We start from the raw sequence: 23,848 nt of genomic DNA, 5'->3' as shown, positions 1-23,848 counted from the left end.
CCTTTCTAATGGATAACAGGACGAATTCATATATTTGTACAATATTGCTCAAGTCTTATTAATAATGAATTAACCCTAAAAATATTGTGATAAAATAAGGAAATTATATTTTTATTTATATTTGCGGCTAGTTCATGTAGAAAGTAAGATTTGTTCTATAAACTGTCAAAGAAACACAATATATTTAAATAAATTGATTTACACAAAATGCTAAGCTAGTTTTTTCTATCCTTTTTTTTTCCGTCTTTCATATTCATCCCTCTGATGTAATACATACACGTACAACAGTTACATCATTGCTGAACAAAACCACACTTTTGAGGTTTTGTTTTCAGTTACTTCCATTGTATTTAAGTAATACCTAATTTCAGTTACAGTCTAAAAGAAATTTTAATGGTGGGATCATTCATTAATGTCAGAAGTTAAATTTATCCCATTTATCAAACTTTATATGCACAGATTACTGGAATTAATCCAGAAAGGGGAGTACATTCTTTCCAAAATGAAGACTTATGGAGAATATCATAACTAACCTTCAGTGAAATAGAACAGGAACCACAGCTTAGCTTAGCGATGAGTGTAAAATCAAACTGAAAAAACCGTACTTCTCAGCTTTTGTCTGAACTCTCCTTCAGATACAACATTAGTGTTTCTTTATTTAATTGACCAGAAACTACTTATAAAAGAGTATTAAATGAAATCCTTCAAAATTTTATTAAATTCATTCATTAAAAGTTATTATGGAACATATTAACAAATAAACAAATTTAATGTTAACTAGTGAAATTTATGCTGTAAGAATAAATGTTACATCCAGTTTTTTATATCGCTCAACATTTTATTATAATAAAAGGAAGTTTTACATGAAAAACATAAATCATTTCAAATTATTTTAAAATCAAGTTTAAATATTTAAAGTAATCTATCTATGTACACTATTTACAGTTTTTTTTTATCTATAATTATTTCCATCTAGTAATGATTTAGAAAAAAGGAAGTCCCGGCATTGCATAACATACATTTTAACTTGTTTGCTGACCTAAATAACAAAATTAATCTGAAAAAATATTTATTTTGCGAGTCAAAAGTTATTTTATAAAAATAATTTCAAATTTATCATTTTTGGGAATTTATTTTATTTATTATAAAAAATAAAAATAACTAATTTTTATTTTATAAAATTGATTAATTTATTTATTTTTTGAATTTTTTGGAAAATAGCTTAGTAGCTTTTGAATGAGGCAAAGCATAAATAAACTAAGTATACTGAAATAAAGATGTTTAGTAGCTGGAAATCACTGTAACAATGAGATATCAAAACACGTCTCACAGCTGTACATGACACTGAACTGGGTCTCACAGCAGTCAACTTGTTAATAATACATTTGTAATTTGTGATGTACATATATTTAAGAAAATTAAAATGAAATATGACTTATGCTAAAAACAAGTAAATCGTCTCTGAATTCCTTACAAATTTACAATGAACTTATTACCTTCAAATAGGTATACAGTACTATGTTACAAGGAACATTTCAGGAATTTTATTCTGGAAAATGAAAAAAAAGTTAAATAAGGCTAGAACGTTAAAAGCTGATTTTTAGCACATTTACTACCAGTGATCGGATTTAACAGAATAATAATGCTGTTCTAACAGATATCAGAATGAATCACTATAATAGAAAAACATGCTAATAATGAGTAACCAATATTTGTGACATTAATGTCTCAGCATATTGTTATATTAGTGGAATTGAATTAATAAACTATTAATAATAACTACCAATTAATAAACTACTGAACAATGAAATTATCCAATACAGAGAGCAGTTCTTATTATGGGTAGTTTAAATATCATTATTATTATTATTTGGTAGTGAATTACCACTATAACAATTCAGAAAAAGATTAATGAAATTTTACTTCATTATTAACAATGCATTGCTATGATACTTCCTTCTTCAACCAGTTATAATAGGCAATTTGCAAAAGTATAGGTTATATTTAGTAGAAGTTAACAATTTATGATAGAAAATCAACAAAAAGAGTAATCTCTATTCCCAAAAAGTTCTTAGAAAGTCTACAGTCTACAGTTTTCATTGACAAACTTATTTAAATTTTAAATAAAGTATGGTAAGGCCTCTCTTGTCATGAGAGAATATGGAAACAGAATTTTTTAGCATATGAAATATGCCATGCGTGACCAAGATTCAAACCCTTGTTCCCAGATAATTGGTCGAGATGCTACCACTACACCACAGAGACTGGCTAAATTTATATGATTTATAATTTATAAATCATCTAACTCAACAAAGTGATCTGTCCAACCTAGCACTAAACTGAACCAATTTACACTTTTTCAGGCAAATTGATCTGTAATTGTTTAGGAACTATCTAAGATGTAAAACATAAGTTTTTTTTCATGAAAAATAAATTTATTTTGTACCACAACACAATTTGAAACTCTTGTATACATTATATTCTTTCACTACACATAATTTCAAAATTTTTGTCTGTTAATTTAACACAGCACACTAAAATTTGATATTAATAAACACTGTCAGTTTATTTTCAAAAATAGATTTAAAAATCTACAGCAACGAAAGAGATTGTGATATGTAATTTAAATTAACTGTCATAAATTCTATTTATGACATTTTTAGTCTTAACACAGAATTAGCTTTGAATTACCTTCCGCTGAGTATATCAGCTGACTGTTGTGTTTTACTAGGAATCTACAGGTGGGATCCTGGTCCGATGAAAGTATACAGTCATTGCAGTACTTTTAATTAGGCTGATCCTGCTATTGGCCAAGGTCTATTTCTTAAACTAAAAACCAGAATGTCAATTAAATATTTTTCTACAAACGGCATAATAATGATTTTTACTACCATTAAGCTCCTCTGAATTGCCCTTAAAAAACAGGGTAGGTTGTGCAGTTTGGATGCATTGTTCTGGAATTATAAAAGAGGCAAAACTCCTGAAAATTTATTGATAAAAGGTTCAACCACAATCATAATAAAGGAGATCATAACAGTTCTTACAGCAAACAATATAAAATTATTTCAACTAACTTTCATAAAAAATTAATAAATAAACAACAAAAAAAGTTTTAGAGTGAAATTCATGTTAAAGATTATTTTTGGAATTTTTAGTTTATAATGCATACTTAATTGATGAATTACTTTCCTCACAAAAGTTGAATAATACAATATGTTATATCAAAAACAGAATAAAAATATATTATTATTTATTATCAACCTAAACACAACCTTTGTGTTTAATGATTAAACTCTATTTTGATTTTTTAACTAACTTGATAAAAAGGTATAATACCTGCATGGTTGCATATATATGTGTTGTTTTATTTGACTAATAAATAACAGTTATTAAAGAAGAAATTAATTAATATCCACTGTCATTGGTAAGTGACATTTAGTACTTTTAAACTGTTAAACTTCAGTTTAAGGTTATAACCAAAAAGTTTCACTTTAAATCTTCTAATATACTGATAACAAAAAATTGGAATTTTTTTTTTACGTTGAACCAATAATATCAATCAGAATTTAAAAAAATAAAACATGCAATAAATTTTACTTTATAAATAAAAATGTATCTATTCCATTTTTTGTTTTATATTTATTGTCAAATTCTAAATAAATGATAAAGGAAGTCCAGCACATGAATATTGATCTATTTTTTGTCTGTTTGCTATTTTACAATATTTATTAATTAAACTAATTATATCACTTCTCTGACTTTACAATTTTTATTTTATATTAATATTAATTAAATTATAATGATCATCTATCCTCATTAGTATTACAGTCTTCGCTGTTTTCACCCTTATATTCTTCAGACTCTCGATGAACAAGAGCTGCATGTACGATTGTTGCTTCACTCATGCATTGAAATGCAGCTCTGCGCACATGAGCTGGTGCAGTAACACTTTCAGGTGATGGTTCTGTCACTGTAATGGCAACTCCTGTTTCAGGTAAGTCTAATGAGCACTGTCTTTGTATAGAAGCTGTGTGACCTGTTCAGGTGATGGTTCACTGACAGTAATGCAAACATCATTTCTGCACAAAAGATATGTAATTATAAATATTATAACAATAAATGTATATGATGTTATCTAAATATTCTATTCGATTATACAAATATATAACTTTTATATCTATTTACAATTATTAATAATGTACAAAAAAATAGTTAACAGTACCAAAATAGTTTTTTAAACTTCTTTGAACAAAAAAGAGTAGTAATTCTTTCACTTATATTAGTTCAGATAAGGTGGAAGATTTCATTAATAATAAATTAAAGATGGCACGAAAGTGATAAAAACTTTAAAAAATTACTACTAGCCGAGAGGAGAATATTGAAATATACAAATTTGTAATTACATATATAAGAAAACCGTAGTTGGTTAGGGGCAAATTTAGTGGCAAAGCTATCTGCTACATAGTAAAATTAAAAAAAACTTTCTAAAGACAGAGTTAATTATTAATTAAAGGATAAATAGACAACTTTTTTACATTCAAAGATACAAAAAAAAATCACAGTAATTTGTTTTTGAAACAAATTTATTGCAAAATTAAAATTATGTATATTAATCTCAAATTAACAAAATAATTAAGAGAATAAAATAAAAAGACAGCTAGGAATTTAAGGCTAATTATTTATACTCTTTGAAAGAGTCAGGTAAAAGATTTATTCATTTTGAAGAAGGACCAGAGTGTACCAGATAAAAGAAAGGTAAGCTATGATTCAGAAATAAGTGAGACAAATTTCTTTTCAACTTTTACATAGTAGCAATTTAGGAACTGAAAGATAAATTTATGAGTAAAGTAATTATTCAGACAATCAACCTTGTTTTAAAACGTACATCAAGTATATACAGCTTCTAACAACTTCTTTTAGTTTTAGAAATAGCATGGTATCAAGGAAAGTAACTTTTTATAAGTCAATTAATTTTGGAGGGAAAGTTCAGTTAAAATAAAGCTAACTGTGAGGTTTTTATAGATATTGAAAATCATTTGATAATGTCAAATGAATATGAATGTTTAAGAAAAACAGCAAATAAAGAATTAAAAGCGTTATTTATAAGGTAAAAAAAATATCAAGCAATCTGATTCCTGCTAGCTACAGCTATAATAAGAGAAGAAAATCTTAAAATACAAACAACAATACATAAAGGACTGAAACCACAATGTAACTGAATCCCTTTGTTTTTTAATTTATATGTTAAAGAAAAATAAAGAAACTAAACGAAAAAATAGAATGTAAAATAATAGTCTGGGAAAATTGTCAATATTAGATGCTAATAATACAGTTAGTTTGACTGAAACTGGGAAAGAGTAAGAAGTAATAATGAATATACTCTCATTTTTTGGAAGAAATTGTTTAAGAAAGATAAAGGTGATAAAATCTGATAAGAAAGGAGGTTTATGATGAATGAAATATTCACAAATAATAATATAATACTGCATATCACATGTTACAGAATTTTGTTATTATTTTAATTATAACTGTTATTAATTAGATGAACAAAAAATCAAAACCATGATGGTATCAATTTTATTTGGACTTAGAATTAGAAAGAAATTTTTTAAGATATTTTTATGGGTTATAGTACTTCATGGCAGCAAAATATGAACAACTGAAGAATTAGAAAAGAATACAGACTTTTGAAATATGATGTTAAAGGAGAAAGCTGAAAACAGTTAATCAGATTGAAGGTTAGACATGATGAATTAAAAAGAGACATTTTTATCAGAATGTTATAAAAAAAGACCTGGATTGGCAAGCCTTAATCCTAAGGTATCCAGAGTAAATTTATTTGGTTGTAAAAAGGGAGTAAGGTAACATTTTTAAGAATACAATGAATAAATGACCAGATAAATAAAGCAAATATTGATGTTGCAGGATGTGCTGTATTTTAAAATTAGGACAGAACAGAAAGGAATGGAAAATCGCTTTAAATCAGGCAACAAACGTTACCATCAGAATCCAGAAAATAATTCCTTGAAACTGTCATTCGAGTGATAGCTACTACCAGTATTGCTAAATGTAGTAACAAATTTAAAGTCTTAAATTACCAAAAAGTATTACAATTTCAATTTCTTTCATCACTCTTTGTAACAGTACTTGATACTATAAATTCCACATTACTGAATTGACAAATCCCAAGAATCGTTTAGCTTCAAATAATTAAAATCCCTAAGTATAAAAATACATGCAAGTGTACTTTTCATATTCAAATAAGGGCTCAGATCACAAAAAAAGCCATATTAAAAATAAGTTTAGTGTACATTTTGCCTAGTGACAATAAGAACAAAATTACATTAAAAAAACAAGGCTTTTAAAATAAAATTTTGTGAAACCAATCTTAGAATTGTTTATTTTTTGTTTGTTTATTTTTTTGTATTTGTAAAGTAACAAAAACAGGCTATTTCATTGAAGAATTAAAATTTTGCTACAATTTATTTCTTCATTAGTATTTACAAAAATAAACCAATATAAAAATAAAAATGAATTCTTGAAAAAAGATGTAGGCTACTCACTGAATCTCAGTTTCGGTAAGTTTTACAAATATTTTTAAATCAAAATTGTATTAAGTTACTCGTATTAGTTAAGTTATAATTAAATTACTAAAAAAACTATTATTATAACTAATATAAGTAATAAAAACTATTTTAAAAATACTGACAACATCAACTTCAACAACACAGGGGCTAAATGTAAAAACTGTCAAGTGCAAAGAAGACAAGAAACTCCCTTGGAGCACTTATTTAGAGAGTCAAAATCATATCGCTTTTAACAGGTTTTTCATGATTTTTGAGAAGTTATAATTTTCTTATTACTACAACACACAAGAAACTATTTTATTTTCCATAAACATCTACAAAAACACTAAGCTGTTCACATTAGAGATTTTTATCACCAACCCCATTTGTTATTTAAAGTCAAAATTTGATTTTTTATTTTCAAAAATTCATAAAAATTTAGGGGTGTGTATATCACCATTAATATTATTTATGGTAAAACTACTAACATACACCTACATATAAAAATATAATTCAAACTGTGTATGCCATGCTTGAAAAAAAATTACCAAAAGTAAAATTTCACTATTTTTCATGTTTAATTTTATTGGTAATTTTCTCATGGAAAGAAAAGAGATGGGTAAATAAACCACTGAACCAATCTTTTACCTTGAGAAAATATTAATAAAATGTTTTTGTTTTATCCTTCCAGGACTAATAGTTTTTTTAGTTGATTCTTTTTATAAGCCCTTACAATCACAAAAATAAATGTGTAACAAAAATGGCTGCCACAGGTAATTGCTTAAATAAAAAATTTAAAAGAGTAGTTTTAAGGTCCTGAGACATGTGGAAAACAAGTGGGTAAGTTTCAATTTTTTTTTGAATTGGTCAAGCAACCACCCTTGGGTCACTTCAAATGGATTGACCCACCCCTAATTTTGAAACGAATGATGGTAACTAAAATTGGCTGAATCCATTTAGTGAAAAAATAATTGCAGTTTCCAATGATACCTTCATTTTCTGTGTGATTTCTTTTACCAAAAATACAACAGTTTAAACACAAGTAACATCTTTCATGGCGACCACTACAGCAATATTGTTTTAAGTCATGTAACAAAACTACTTATAAAAAAATTAAAATTAATTTTCGAAGCAGTTCTCTAGTGAGAAAGTTATCACAATTATTAATAAAAAAATTTCCATTACCTTCAAAAACACCTATTTATTATTAAGAATTATTTATGAGATTTAGTATTAGATTATACTGTTAAAGTTGAGGAATCTTTATCTCATGATTCCAAAGATTTTTTTACAATTTGCTAATAAAAATGACAACAGCAGATCTTATCCATCTTGTATGCTTTTTGAAATGAGTATGCTAATAAGGGCGCCAATATTATAGAACTGTTTTACTAAAAAAATTTGAGTGTCTATATCAACAATAATATTTCCTTAACTAAAATTACATTTAACTGTAACAATTCTTGCAGTTAAACATTATTTTAACTGAAAATGATGCTGAAAACGCCATTTGACTTAATGATAACTCTTTCATAGCCCCAGAATACATTCATCCTCTTTTAGTGAAAAAATGCTGTGCCTTTCTTGTAGTTTTTAACTAAGCTCTTCAATTATTCTTTTAATATTGTGAAGCATTTTATACTTATTTTCATTGTGCGTTTAATGTAATTAATATCAAATTTTGGAAGGTTTGCAAATGTTTAAATAGAGTTTGAAGACAACAGTTTAAATTGTTTTAAGTGATTTTGTTGTAGCTTTTTGGGCTAGAATCTTCAATCTGGGCTAATTTTAAAACTGATGAAATATCCCTCATATTATTTTTCTTAATTTGTACGTTGCAGTCCATTCAACTAGTGAACAATAAACAACTCTCCATGGCCCGATGAGATGAGGATGATATATAATGACAAGTAAATGAGGAGCAATCTTGTAGAGACTCAGACCAATCATTCCTGAGGCTTGGGGTTAATTGAACCCCGACTACAAAAGTAGACTAATATTTACTATCTAGTATTCAAATCTGTATAAAAGCAAATAACTTTTATGAGAAGTAAAAGTTCATATGAGATACATTTTATTTTTTTACGGTAAAAAAACTTTTTTGGTTCGAGTTGTAAAAATGCATACCTTTGACTGCCCCCCAGCCCACCGACAAAAAAAGTACAAGTATATAAGTACGTTATAGCTTACATTTTGATTTATGAAACACCCACATTTGAAAAAGAGATGATGATGATAGGAATGATTATTAGAAAATGTTACAACTTACTACACTTAAGCAGTATTTATATATTACTGCATGCATGCACCATGTTCAGGCACATAAATATCATGACTTAATTCATTATAAATTATGAATTTATACTTGAATAAACAAATTTTTAGGTTTCGCAGAAATTTTAAGCTTAAGTTAGTTTTAAGGTGAAAAATAATTATTCCTTAAATGAAATCGCCATATAATTTAGAATATAGTATAATTTAAAATAGTTCATTTCTGTCATTCACTGATCACACCAATATTATTCCTCTAACCCGGTCAGTTTTTCTTCAACTACTGTATTGAATCCTTAAGATTTAAAAACTTTTTTACCAAAGTTAATAGAATGATACATCTTTATTGATAATTTGTTTTGTATTAAATAATTTGTAGATTAATAAGTTATTCTGTTTTATTTTGAAAAATTGCTAAATAATTTTTTATGATGAGAGGAAGGCATGAAATATCTTTCTGGCTTAACAGTAAGGAAAGAAACTTATCCAAAGTTTCTTAAACATCAAAAACATATTGACCATAAATGTACAAATACACTAATAGACAAAATACTAAAACGTCAGTTAAAAAAGGAACAGTCGTTTAAAAATCATTACATTTAGTCACATCACAATCTTTGCAAATCACCTGATAAGGGATTTAAAGCAAACGAATAAACGCATTAATCACAACAACAAATTAAAAATATAGCTTGTAATTGTACAGATAATTGGACAATATGGATTTAAAAATGTTCCGAGTTTGACAGAATTAACACATTAAATGAACAAACATATAATATCTACTAAACAAATTATCTGACTATATGTTAAGGGATTTCAGACGGCTTTTAAGACGGGAACATCAGAAATAGCAATGAGAGAAATGTGCATAATAAGATTAAAAAAATTTTAAATACATTATCCCTGCAATCTGACAAGGCTTTTTTTAACTTTTACTTTTATATTTAAATTCCTTTTATCACCTTCTGTGAAGCCAAAGATTCATCTTCTTGTTTTGGAATCTCTAAGCTCAAAAAAGGAATTAATTAATTAATAATCTAGGATGTATATTTTTTATATTTAATTCAACAGAATTATTAATTTGTAATCTATTAATTTTACATTCAGAGATGTAAACTTCCGATTCTACAAAGAACACAATTTACAAAAAAAACAAGTTTCTTTAAAGTACCTAAAAAACATATAATAAAATGTTAAATGTAATTTGTACGAGTTTGTTTTATCCCTTAATAAATTACAAGCTCAGTTACAGTTTTGATAATTGTTCTTAATTCTTTAGTCTAGTGTTCACCGATACAAAGACAGTTCAATTAATTTACGTCAATACAACAATATAGAAGTAAATCAATTATATTTGTAAAAGGATTTCAATCAGATTTTTGTTATTTTTTGTAGATAAGTGACCTTGGTTCTATTGCTGGCAAGGACTTAGCATCTTTTTGTCTATAATTTAATCCATTTTATCTTCTTTGTTAAATTTTGTGTAAAGCTATATTAAAAAGTATTAATTTTAAATCGTATTAATATTTGTAACCGTATTATAATACAGTAGTTATTAAATGTTTCATTATCTAACAATTTTTTTTACAGGGTTCATTAAATGCACGATATTCAAGAAACAACACTTTAAATTAAGGAATTTATATTGTTTAAAATCTAATTAAATATATGAGTAACATACAGTGAACGTATCACCAATAAATTTCTTACACAATATTATATACCTTTAATATTGTAACACATTATCGACATAAAACATTATAAGCTGTTCTGACCAAGGTTTTTTACCATGATTTCCCTTGATCTAAGAGGGTAAATGCCAGAATTGTTAATTTTACTTTTCGCGGGTTAAATAAACTTTTTTATATTTTCAAACGATAAAATATTATTAAATACTTATCTAAGTATTTTTTATTTATGTGAACGCAAATTTATAATCCTCAGCTGTAGTTAATATATTATTTCTGTTATTTAATAGAAAAATGAACTTAAGTAATTCCACAGATCGATATGTGGCTAAATAATCTTAATAATAAACTATGTTGCTGCTCAATGCAATGTTTTAACATGGTTTCCCTTGATATATCCAGGCAAATGTCGGCACAGTTCCCTTTTTGTCCCTGAAGTAGTATATCCGTTTCTGATGTGATGTGTTTAATGTTATTATTTTATACAGGGTAGAATAAAAAATTTATTTATGCAAATAAATACTAGAACACAAACACCTACATAACACTTGCACAACTTGCGGAGCTAATAAATATGAGTCCAGCTGTGCACCACATTAAAATCTACTGCAGTATTTTGTTATTTTCTTTATCAATTGAATACTTCGTTCAAATTTGTGGGATTAGAAGGTTATTCTTCTAATTTACCATCTACTGAACATAATTTGGATTGATTTTGTTTAAAATGACTCGTCGGTATAATATAGAATTACAGTAAATATATTAACCGCTTACCAACAATTATACATGTAACACGTCCAAGAGCTTTCAGAAACTAATTTCCATTATCAGAAATGTAATATGTTATGTGTATAATAATAAATAAAGCTTTTCCTATTAATTACATAAAATTAAACAATTTTTTTAAAAATTGTTTAAAAAATGTTACATAATTAATATGTGAAGCTTTATTTATTATTACATACATAACATATTGTGTTCCTGATGAGTGAAATTACTTTCTGAAAGTGCTTGGACGTGATACATATATAATTATTGGTAAGCGGATTAGATATTTATTATAATTAAACATAATTAATAGATTCAACATAATTAATAGATTCTGCATTGAAACGGTCTCTACAATATGCTGTTAGTTTTCCATTTAAAAGTCCCTAATGAACTAATAAGTCATCGGCTATTTAAACCGTTATGTATTTAACACAAATAGGTAAAGAGTTAAGTACTTAGCTTAATCGGTCAACCCACCGGGTTGGTCTAGTGGTGAACGCGTCTTCCCAAATCAGCTGATTTGAAGTCGAGAGTTCCAGCGTTCAAGTCCTAGTAAAGCCAGCTATTTTTACACGGACTTGAATACTAGATCGTGGATACCGGTGTTCTTTGGTGGTTGGGTTTTCAATTAACCACACATCTCAGGTATGGACGAACTGAGAATGTTACAAGACTACACTTCATTCACACTCATACATATCATCCTCATTCATCCTCTGAAGTATTATCTAAAACGGTAGTTACCGGAGGCTAAACAGGAAAAAGAAAGAAAAGCTTAATCGGTCAAATAATTATTATTATACATATAAATTTATGCAATATTTTTAATTACAGCAAATTATCATTTGAAAAAAATTGATATATATGATATTAAATGTTAACATGATTATTTTTTATATTTCAATATAAAAATAAATTATTTTAAATAATTTGTAAATGAATCTTACCTAATAATAATGTAAAAAATACTTTAAAACAAAAGTTTAAATTCATAATATATATATGTATATTATGAATTTAAATTTAATTAATTAGTACAGATGGAAATATAGGCAACAATGAAGAGAAAATTGATTTTACTAAATTAATTATGAATGCCGACCAGTCAAAAATGTCCTACTACTTTTGTAAACTATATTAAATTATATAACGTCAAACATCTGATAAATTTTACAAGTTTAAAATTAAATATAACTCCTAAATATGCGAAAATAAATATAAAAAATTCCCAATATAATATATAAGAATTTTGCAGTAAATAAATGCGCTGTACTAAAATCAGAAAAAACCAAACGCACAGTTATTATATTAATCGATGAATATAATAATTTAATGGAAAAATATATAACTGATAATAATTTTAGACAAATAAAAGACACAACTAATAGATTTATAGATGAAAAAAGTTTAATAACAAATTATAAGGCGATTTTTAACTATAATAAAATGACATGTCACACTAGATTATATTCATTTAAACCATCTGCCTGGAAACTTACTGGTCTTTCTAAATACATAATAGCTATAAGTTTAATACATATAAGCTATTCAAAAGTCGGGTCGGGAAGTGTTGCCAAATCCATATTACAGTCTCAATCTAACACAATCAGATTTTTTTTTGTATCGTCCTTTCGAAGAGTTTTTTCTCATTAAGCTTGGCAATAATGAGCAGGTCCAGAATGGCTGAAAGACTGAGGTAAATTACTCTTTATTACTAGAATAAGAAAGCTCATAGAAACATACAAGAGTTTACATATAGCCAGCAACTATGTTGAAAGTAGTGTTATTTGGAAATTGCAGTGTTAGTTTGAAAGTTCTAGTGTAATAGTGTTCGTCATCGAATAAATAATCATTTTTAGCAACCTTGTAGATTTGATAAATGAAATAAATTAAAGTAAATACTAATTGTAATTATTTAGGACATTAATAGAAATTGTAAACTTTACAATATACAATAGAAATTGTACATTTATAGAAATGATGACAATCCATTCCTTCCCTTTATGATGTTTTTTTTTTAATTTTGATAAAACTGATTATGCTCTCAAAATGAAAAGATAAATAATTTCTGCACACGTAACTAGTAGAAATTACTTATCCCTTACATTGTTAAATGACTACATTAAAAATAAGCCTATCCCATAAGCCTTGTTATATATGTAATTTTTTTCCTGTTTAGCCTCTGGGAATCACTGTCAGGTATTACTTCAGAGGATGATATGTACGAGTGTAAGTGAAGTGTAGTCTTGTAAAGTCTCAGATCGACCATTTCTGAGACGGGTGGTTAATTGAAACCCAACCGCCAAAGAACACCGGTATCCGTGACCTAGTATTCATATCCATATAAAAGTAACTGCCTTTACTAGGACTTTAACATTGGAACTCTCGACTTCGAAGTCAGCTGATTAGCAAAGACACGTTCACCACTAGACCAACCTGGTGGGTTGTTATATATGTAATTAACTAAATAAACTCACAGAGAAGATCATAAGATCAACTTAAAAGTCACGCATTAAATTGTTAAAGACTAAACAAAAGTAATAATTAATTAGATATAACACTTCAAAAAATTATTCAAATAACAAAAAAATAAATACATTAAAAGAATATAAAAATACTATGTTTTAAACACAACACATGATCAAAGAAAAAAAAGAAAAAAGACAACTTTTGAGATTTACCAGTAACATTGATAGCAAAAGAATAATTTTAACAAAGATGTAATTAAAAAGAATACTTATTACAAAGTATTTATAATACTTATACTAAATAAATAATGTAGAATCATAAAATTGTAAAAAAATGTTATTAACATCTGTTTCTAGTTACAGGCCAATTACTTATTTTGACAAACCTTGTACAGCTATTTACTAAAAACACTACAATCGTTAAAAACATTATTTAAAAATTATTAAAATAACAAAATACCAGTTAAAAATGAATGCACTACAAAAACAAAAACAAATTCAAAATGTATGTTACGAAAAAAAATTAAAAAGAATAAAGACATTAAGCTCATTTTACAAACAACACATATGAAAAAAGCCAAGATGAAAATAGATAAAGTTTTAAAATTAGTTCATATGAAAATTAAGTCAATATCACAACAATGACATATCCCAAGATATAAAAAAAAATTCATACTACCTCCTAGCTGATAATAATTAGCTATATAAATAAAAGTAGCGTTATAATTAGATTATCCAAAGAAATTGTTAAAAACTAGTTTAATTATAAAATTACAACATTTATATATAAATTTACTAATTTAATGTCCACATCTGGTAACAAAATAATCTATTTTGACACCCTAGTATAGTTTCACACCAAACAGTAGAGTCGATTAAAAAATTAAAAAAACAGTTTTAAGATTTTAGATTTGTTTTAAGTAAAATAAGACTAAATTAAGTTTTTTTAATATAATTACAATAAATATTTTTGTATTTCAAATGTTTAAAGTAATTAAGTTAAGGCCAACATTTTTATTGATCTTTTAAATCCACAAAAACAATCATTATCTAACCGATAAAACAATACATATATATATATACAGAAATTTATTTAACAGATAATACGGATAAATGAAGAATTTCAGCGATTAAACATTTTTTTTTAAATTGAATTATATTTATACAAATGTATAATTTCAACAAGTTAGTAAAGCGATACAAAAATCTAAATAAAAATGATAGTTATAAAATAACCCTATTACAAAAACTTGAGAATAAATGGTTTAATATGTGAATGCTGTGAATGCTGGTGGATGTTGTAGAATATATAGTTTAAAAACAGTAGGTGGTAAAAGGGACACATGTCATATGTTAATTTATAACATAAAAATAAATGAAAATTATGGAAGAATTAAGAAGGCAAAGGGAAGAGAATTATTTAGAGATGCCACATGAAGAAATCACATAGTAAAATCATATGAATACCTATGATAAAAATCACACGCTACTTCAAAAATATATAAAATAAAATATCGTTTTTTTAATTGTGCGACAGAAATTAAAATAAAATTTCAAAATAAGCGTGTTAGATAAGGTAACCACTACCACCGGCATTTAACGACCATAAGATTTAAAACTTTCATACTAAAATGGAAATACCACAAAAGCAAACAGTTTATTCTAATCGACACCATCACAGAATGTGTATAATTACCTTAGAAAATAAAAGGGGCTGACAGAAAATGAAACATTGATAACAAAAGAAACCACTAAAAAATCACAGTAGAACAGTCAATTCCAAGTTAAAAAAAGTGAGAATGTAACAGGGATGAAAAAAGGAGAACTTCTTTGTTTTATTTTTATTTTTCAATATATACAACTGCTGCTCCATGAATTTATCTCCAATGTCAAACTGTTAATGCTGTCTTCTACCATAACATTCTAAGAAGACTAACATTTGACAAATGTAACCTTAACTATAAAGTAAAGGAGATTGGGTACATCATTATGACAATTTTCTTATACACGAAGCTTACAAAACACTTCAGTTTTTTTACCACAACATGATTATAGCCTCCATATCCCTCATACTCATTGGTTTCTTGTCCTAAAACCTCTTTCTTTCTCATTTTCATGGTGAAACTTATACTGCAAGATAACCATTCTTGTACACCATATCTAGTAGCAGTAACAAACCAGAAGAACGGTATACAACTTCAAAGGGAAAAGATATTACTACCAAATTAAACTGGGATTTTTTTCTATAATAGACTTAGTCTTGGAATTAGTTGACTGCTTTATATTACTAAAAAAAACCAAATTGGAAAAATTACATCTTGAAATATTTTATGAAAATTCAACAAATATAAAGAATTTTTAACTATACATCTTTTTTAGTAAAATTAAAAATCTCCCTACATTTATTGAATTTTCATCAATATTTAAAAATATTATCTTCTTTCAGTATTATACTTTAATAAATGTGCTAGTCTAAAAAAATGGATTGTTCTATTAAATATTACTTTTTTTAAAAGATGACATATCTAAAGTAGACACCTGCATAGTGAAAAATCATACTGTAAAAAGAAATGATATAAAAAAGTGTTAATATCATTCTCATAACAAACCAATCAAAAATTAAATTAACTATATATAAAAATATTATATGTCCAACTTCACTAATAAACCTACTTGTATAAGAACTAATGAAATCCTCTAAAAGAATTATAACAAATAAAAACAATCAATCAAAGTGAAGAATTAAGCTATTAAAAATTGTATGATAAATTTGATACGATAACAAACAAAAATTATTATTTTTCACTAAATTTTAATTAATAAAAAAAATGAAAGATTAAATAAAAAGTAATATTTTAAAGAAAAAATGAAACGGAAGCAAAGTTTTAGTATCAGCACACCAAGAAGCCTAATGCAAAAAAAAAGTTATGAATTTATATTTATTTTTTTTTAAAGAAAGTAAATAAATATCAGTTTGTTAGATTCACAATATTAAAAAATTCAAAATAATAAACCTCTTTATTTATTTTTAAAACTTACTGAACCTCAAACTAAACTGTTTTTAAGTGCTGTGAATTATATAGAGTTTATAACAGATATTTTATTTATTCATAAAAATTATTTTTTTTTTATAAACACATGATTACACGTTATATAGAACACACATGTACATGTGATACAAATAATACATGTGATAAACCACAGATAATAAAAAAACTGCTCAGACAGTGAAAATTGTTAAAAGATTAGAGCAGTATCACAAAATACAACAATAATAATAATAATAAGCAAAAAATAATAATAAAGTGTCTGATTATATTAATACATAAAATAATAAAACTATATGAAAATAAATAAGTAGACCAATATTAATGAAAAATTATTTTCTTTCATGTTTCTATCATTCTTCAGAACTGGTTGAAAATGATGGTGAATTCAATAAAAACCTTACATTAATATTTGTGTTATTGTAAATATATTAGAACTAAAAAATAATATTTCATCATAAAAAAGTATTTGAAAATTTAATTTCCATTTATTGTTAATGAATAGGACATATCTCGAAACCAATGGAATTTGATAAAAGTTGTTTTTGATAAAAAGTTGTTTTGATAAAAGTTGTATCAAAATTAATATTAATTTTAATAAGTATAATATAGACCATCATCACATGATATCATTTAAATAATTTTACATTACATTGTTGAAAAAGATACTAGTGTGTATGCTGACAGTAAGAGCTCTAAATTTAGCTTAAACAGTGCATTAATAATGAATTACTAAAATAAAGTATCAGCTGATAAAATAGGCTAGCTGAATATTCAAATTTATTTACTTTTTATATTATTAAGAAATATTAAGAAAATGTCAGTTGTTGACTGAATTGTAACAACTTAATACTTTAACAGGTAAGAAGGGCAATTCTTTTAATTATAAGCATAATGAAGAAGAATCAATGTTTGAGTCTGAACACCTACAGTCTATAGCGACTAGGATTTCTTTAAATATGTTAATGATGCAGGAGAAGATGTGTCCAGTGGTTCTAATAATTAACAGTAATTGAAGTATTGTGTTAGGTTACATGAACAATCTGGTCTGATTTAAGGTGGATTTGTTCTATTTTTAGTAGTAATAAATAATATATAAAAAATAATATATAAAAAATAATATATGTAAAAATAATATATATAAAAAATTCTTACCTCGACCAACAACAAGGGTAATCTATCTAAAATAAACGTATAAGCATATATATCCGCTGGATGGAAAGATGGCCGCTGGATCCATAGCTTCGTTCTGTTACGCACGTAATTCACTGTCTCTCCCCATCCCTTCCACAACTAATGTTTATAGCTTGGAAAGTTTATTCTGTGTAAATGTTGAATGTCAAATACGCAACGCAGTAAATTACCTAATGCTGATTTTGGCGGGCAAGGGGCCAAGAGGGAAGGAAAACTCAGGTAAATTGACAACACAGCACCTGTCAATACCTAATGTTAGAATTATTTCTTATATAAGCTTCCTATTAAGATTCTCCGTATATTAAGAGAGGGGGAGAATGCAGAGACTCTCTCCCCTCGTTTGACTCTCGTTCTCTTGGCTCGTGTCGAAATTCATCAAACTGAATGTGTCAAAATGTGTGTTAGTTGATGAAAAACTATATTTGTTTATATTATTAGCTGTTTCCATTATATTCAGCGATGTAGAAAAAATAAACAAATCTTACATAATAATAATATTAGCTTACATTTTATTTCTGGTAATTTATTAATCTATTAAAAGTGTTGTTAACGAATAACGTTGTCATACAGTAAATCATGTTTTATTTCTCTTCTGTAAGTGTTTTAAAAATTTTCTGTAATGTTTTAAAAATCGTATCAAATTTTGATTATTTGTATTTTACGTGAATCTAGACAACCTTTTAGAAAATAATTCTACGTGTAAACTAGGTAAGTTCTTTCAAATAATAATATTTTGTAATAACAAAATTAAATAATGTGCTTATTGGTTAACTTATGGGAATTTAATGAACTAAACGTTTTGCACATTTTGTTTTGGCAAAAATCATTTTTTTAGATTAGTCAAATATATTTTTATTGTTGTTATTTTAATTAAAATTAAGAATCTGTACTTAATTTTTATAAAGTAATCTGTTACTTTATAAAAATATGTAACTAAAATAATTTGCTTTCAAGTCCCGATATATTAGAACAGGGAGTTTGGTGAATATTTTGTATACTAAACGTTTTATTTACGTATTTCTATTTAAAAGTTAATTATTTCGGGTATCAATATTCTAATAAAGTTCTGTTTTTTTGTTTAGATTTCTGATAATAACAAAACCTTTTGCCTGTGTCTACATTTGGTGATTAATAAATTAGCTATCTATTTTAGAAACATAAATTGCCTTCGTTGTTTAGTATGAAATACTTTACAAATATTTTCTCACTTTTCTTTGAAACCTACATTGATATGTTCTGCAGATCAAAATGGTCGGTTTTTATGTTAGATGGTCAGACTTATTAACTTTTTTCGACAAAAATTTAGCCAAAAGTTTTGTTCTGATTTACAAAACTTACAAAATTTATTATAGATTATAAAAACGATTAACGAGTGATACGTAAGGATGTAATGATATGATTTCACTATTTCTAAATTTATCCAACTTAGCCGACAACCCACTTCTACAATGCAAATACGCGCGTGCGCGCTCACACGCACTCACACTCACACTCTCACACACACACACACACACACACACACAGTGGAGAAACAGAATAGATTTATTTGTTCCGTTTTACAACGAAGGGAATTTTTGTTTAGCTTTTATTCATAATTAATTCATATAACAATTGAATTGCACAATAAAACTATGCATATTTTACGGATAAATTAAACACGGAAGTCCGGGTAATTGAGAACCGGATTAGTAAAATAACTAAGTGTTATAGTAATTGTATCGTTTAATTTTTTGTAGCACGGTGATCCGAGCGGTAACGTAATCGTATATTCATTTTTTTTAGGAGTAAAGCGTGGTCTTTGTTCGTATGAATATAAATTATTAAGTACAGATTATAAATAAATTTTATTTTTTTTTAATTTTTACTTAAATTATCTAATAGTTTTTTTTATTATCTGATACTACAAATCGTGCTTGTCTATGTAAGAAAGAGAGATAGAGAGAATAATCTAGGGGCGAGAGAGAGTGTATTAGTATGCAATACTAGTGAAAAAAAAAAAAACTAGTGAAAGGGGAGTGAGAAAATTTAAACAGCATTACAACTATGGATGTTTATTTATTTATTTTTTTTACTTCAGTATTTATTCACTAACTGCGCTCGGAAAAAAATTACAAAAATGTGTATTTCTATGAATATAAAATATTAACACTCGGATGTTATTTTGCTGAATCGGTTACATTTTATCGTCCGATGACTCCTCAAACGTGACCGGCATTATTCTGTTGTCGAGTTCCATTAACAATATATCCCAGTCTGGCGAGCATTTTTTAAATAAATAGGTAAAATCGGTTTAAAACAGCAATATTACATCGCCTTGTTTTACAACGGCCACATTAATTTGCTGTTATATCTGCCCCAGATTTTACTGTAGTTGCAATACATCTAAAATACCTCAGATACTAAATGTAACGGTCAGAACTGTTTTCTCTGAAAGTAATAATGTTCACTATATGAAGCTTTTACACGGCTGAATATTATCTGCATATTGGTGGGCTTCTTATGTCGATTTGCAATCGTATAGTCGGTTCGGTAAATAAGAGGAAGGGAAACCATTTATTTCCAGTCTTCACTTTTCCTTATAAGCCTAGCATGAGAACTTGTTATTCTTAAGTTGGCTGCGTTGTTTTCAGAAGCGACTTGTGAGTCGTGTCATGTCAGATACCATTATATAAATGAATTTATCAACCATTAGCGCGCACGCACACACACACACACACACACACACACACACACAGAGAGAGAGAGAGAGAGAGAGAGAGAGAAAGGAAGATAAGCTTGTACGAAGAAGAGTTGTGATTATAATTTCAAGGTAAAAGAATATTCCATAAAGAGGTCTGGATAAGTATTTATTTATCTGTTAGAAGCCCCACGGTCGGCGAAGTATTTTTATTTTATCATAAATTCCGCTTTGAATTACGTATATTTATGATACATGACTATGTATACAGATTTTAAACACCGCCAGAATGTCTTTAAATAAGTAATCTTTTTATAACTGAATAAATCGAATACGAATAGGTTTTGTTCGGAAAAAATTAAGTTTTAGCCCTCGGTTCATCGGTTGATATTTGAATACGATGTGAAATTTTGTTGTTTTATAAATACCGGTATAATGAGTTCCTGTGGGTATTAAACGATTTTAATATTCGTTAACATTTTGGAAATCTAGTTAGTTAAATACATTTGATTGCTTTTTGTATTCATAATCTCATTTTCTTGAGAAATCATTGAAATTATTTCACAGTGCGATTCTGATCGATTAAAGCGTTAGAAATTCCTCATATTGTTGTAAAACTTATTTATTAAATAAAAAATACCATTTTAAATATATTATCGTAAATATTTTAAAAGTATAGACAAAATGAAATGATTATTCGAAAATGTAAACCAAATAATTCTACGTTAATATAGAACTATTAGTAACAAAAAACGACATTAAATCAAAATAAACTATAAGGAAAAAGAGGGGGTAACTTTATTTAGTGTGATTACGAGAGATGTATAAAGACAAAAGAGACATATTTTATATTGCGTAATTCAGGTTTGTGCATTAGTTACAGACTAGCTGCTGTACTCGGCTCGTTCGCTGTCTTTCTCATACGTTGTTTCTCTTTCTGTACAATTCGGACCCCACAGTTATCTGATCTACATGCACCAAAACATTGTGTTACGTCCATGAAAAATGCATTATTTGTAGTTATCTTAAGTTTTACGAATATAAATACAAAAACAAAATAGAAAAGGATTTTTCTACACAAACTCGGCAGGTAATTTAAATATTAGTATTTTGTACTATGAAAAATAGTATGGTACTAAATAATGTGTTTTTGATAATAAATATTAACAGAATAAACGGGAATTGTGAAAATTAAATGAACTAAATATTTTTATTTTTTAAATCGACACCGATCGATTTAGACATAGACATTCGATTTAGACGATATCTGTCGATATATACAACTACATTAAATCTAGTAAAAGAAGTTTTAGGATATGTATTAACACGGTTTTTTTAAAATTTATATAGTAATGATATAGATGAGGTTTAAACTGTAGTAAACATTCCGGAGGTCATAAGAAGAAAGAAAGGAAAGTAAAAGAGAATTAATATTATATATTTTATAATTTTCATAATATAATTTGTCAAATATAATACAATAATTTATTTAATTCGTACAAACAAATTTAATGCCGGGTCCGCTAGATAAAAATTTGCTCTGTAAGATTTCAAAATAAAATAACTTATTTTAAGTACGACTACAATAAAAAGAGGAAAGCCGGTTTATTTTAAGATAACCTTTCACTAGATAAAGCAAACTAGATTAAAGTAACAAAATTTTATATGTATAAAATAATCATGAAATAAAGCCGGAATCGAACTCAGGACCGAGTGTGCAAACCTCTCCTAGCAAAAAGTAGGATTTTACTTTTTTAACGGGCAATATGTACACGATTATCAAACGTGAATTCAAATCCAGTAGGATTGTTACAGGAAGGAGTAGTAGACAGTATTATCGAATAATATGTATCTCGGTAGCGATTGAAACACAACCTATTTTTTAACTTTTTATGTAAAAAAATAATCATTTAAATTTATTTTTATTTTTCTGTTTAGCCTCCGGAACCACGTAATATTATTACTTTCGAGGATGAATGAGTTTAGTCTTGTACAGTGTCAGCTCGACCGTTCCTGAGAAGATGTGTGGTTAATTGAAACCCAACTCGCCAAAGGACACCGGAATCCACGATCTACTGTTCAAATCCGTATAAAAGTAGGATTTGAACCTTAGAACTCTCGATTTCGAAATCAGCTGATCTGCGAAGACGAGTTCACCGCTAGACCAACACGGTGGGTTAATTTTAAAACGGTTGTATTAAAACTTATTTGGTTACTGATCTAGGTTAAAGTTTTCAGTATTTGGACTACACCTTTATCCGCAGGTGCAATTATCAAAAGGCACGTTCTTAACTGCTTTATTTGAACAGAAGTAAAAAATTGTACATTGCAAGTAAAAATAATTTTAAAAAAATGAAATAAAGTTAAAAATTAATCATTTATATATTTATAAATTCTGTATCATAGCGATCATTAGAAAATAAATATTCACAGTCATTATAACATCTTGAAAGTAGCAGACACGAATTCATAATTTGGAGAAATATTTAAATAAACTCAAATAAATTTTGTAACATTGGATAAAGGTGTATAATTATTTTACATTTTTTTAAATTTTATATTTTGGATACCGGATGTAAAATTAGACAATTATCTTTTCTGTTTATATAAGTTATTTATTTTAACGAATAATATTTTTGAAAAAAAAAACTTATTTTACAAATTAATTCTTTTACATATAGATACACGAAATTTCTTAATTTTTCTAAGTCGACAAAACCATTTACGTATTACGTAATTCCATAAAATTATCTTCAATTATATGACTGTTTTATGAAACTAATAATATTTGTACTAATAATATTTTTTTATATTTTTCTCCATCATAGCATCTAAATTGGTAGTAAAAAATTTAACAATCGAACCGAGACCGTTAACAATTCCTCTTTTATTTACTTAATTACTTACTAAGACTATTTTTAACTTTTCATTTATTAACATTTTTGTACGAATAATACTTCTATCTCTAGACTTATGACTATTTTTACTTACATTATAGAATTTATAATTAAAAGTTACGATTAAAAAAATTTAATACATATTCAGAAATATTATTCAAATTTTATAAACGATTTAAAACTTTATCTATAATAATGTTCGGTAAGAGGCTTCTAATTTGGCTAAATCCAATTCTATCGGGATCATTTACGAATTAATTTCTGCC

The 23,848-nt window shown here is 26.7% G+C and overlaps 2 protein-coding genes across 8 annotated transcripts in view; one reads left to right on the top strand and one right to left on the bottom strand.

The window, feature by feature from the left end:
• The window catches only part of LOC142324806 (uncharacterized), a 58,679-nt gene that overhangs the window by 14,721 nt on the left and 20,110 nt on the right, over window positions 1-23,848 (bottom strand). Inside the window, exons 1-3 of one of the 7 annotated variants that reach the window (XR_012756395.1) lie at window positions 17,970-18,176; window positions 3,337-4,079; window positions 2,692-2,829 (exon numbers count right to left, since the gene is read on the bottom strand). The exons of 1 other annotated variant lie outside the window; for it this stretch is intronic. Coding sequence is in view for 1 of the 6 variants with exons in the window: in XM_075365825.1 (XP_075221940.1) it covers window positions 3,337-3,342 (6 nt within the window). In the remaining 5 variants the exon portion in view is untranslated. Of the gene's footprint in view, window positions 1-2,691; window positions 2,830-3,336; window positions 4,080-17,969; window positions 18,342-23,848 lie in introns of those variants that run through there. 5 more of the 7 variants (XM_075365820.1, XM_075365821.1, XM_075365823.1 and 2 more) reach the window with 5 other exon arrangements.
• The window catches only part of LOC142324805 (protein D3-like), a 138,688-nt gene continuing 133,198 nt past the window's right edge, over window positions 18,359-23,848 (top strand). The window contains exons 1-2 of the transcript XR_012756394.1: window positions 18,359-18,716; window positions 22,624-22,857. The gene's annotated coding sequence lies outside the window, so the exon portion shown is untranslated. The remainder of the gene's footprint in view (window positions 18,717-22,623; window positions 22,858-23,848) is intronic.

Source organism: Lycorma delicatula, chromosome 5, assembly GCF_047948215.1.
Source record: "Lycorma delicatula isolate Av1 chromosome 5, ASM4794821v1, whole genome shotgun sequence".
NCBI lineage: Eukaryota > Metazoa > Arthropoda > Insecta > Hemiptera > Fulgoridae > Lycorma > Lycorma delicatula.
The sequence above is the reverse complement of the archived record's forward strand: the minus strand, read 5'-3'. Positions and strand labels throughout refer to the sequence as shown.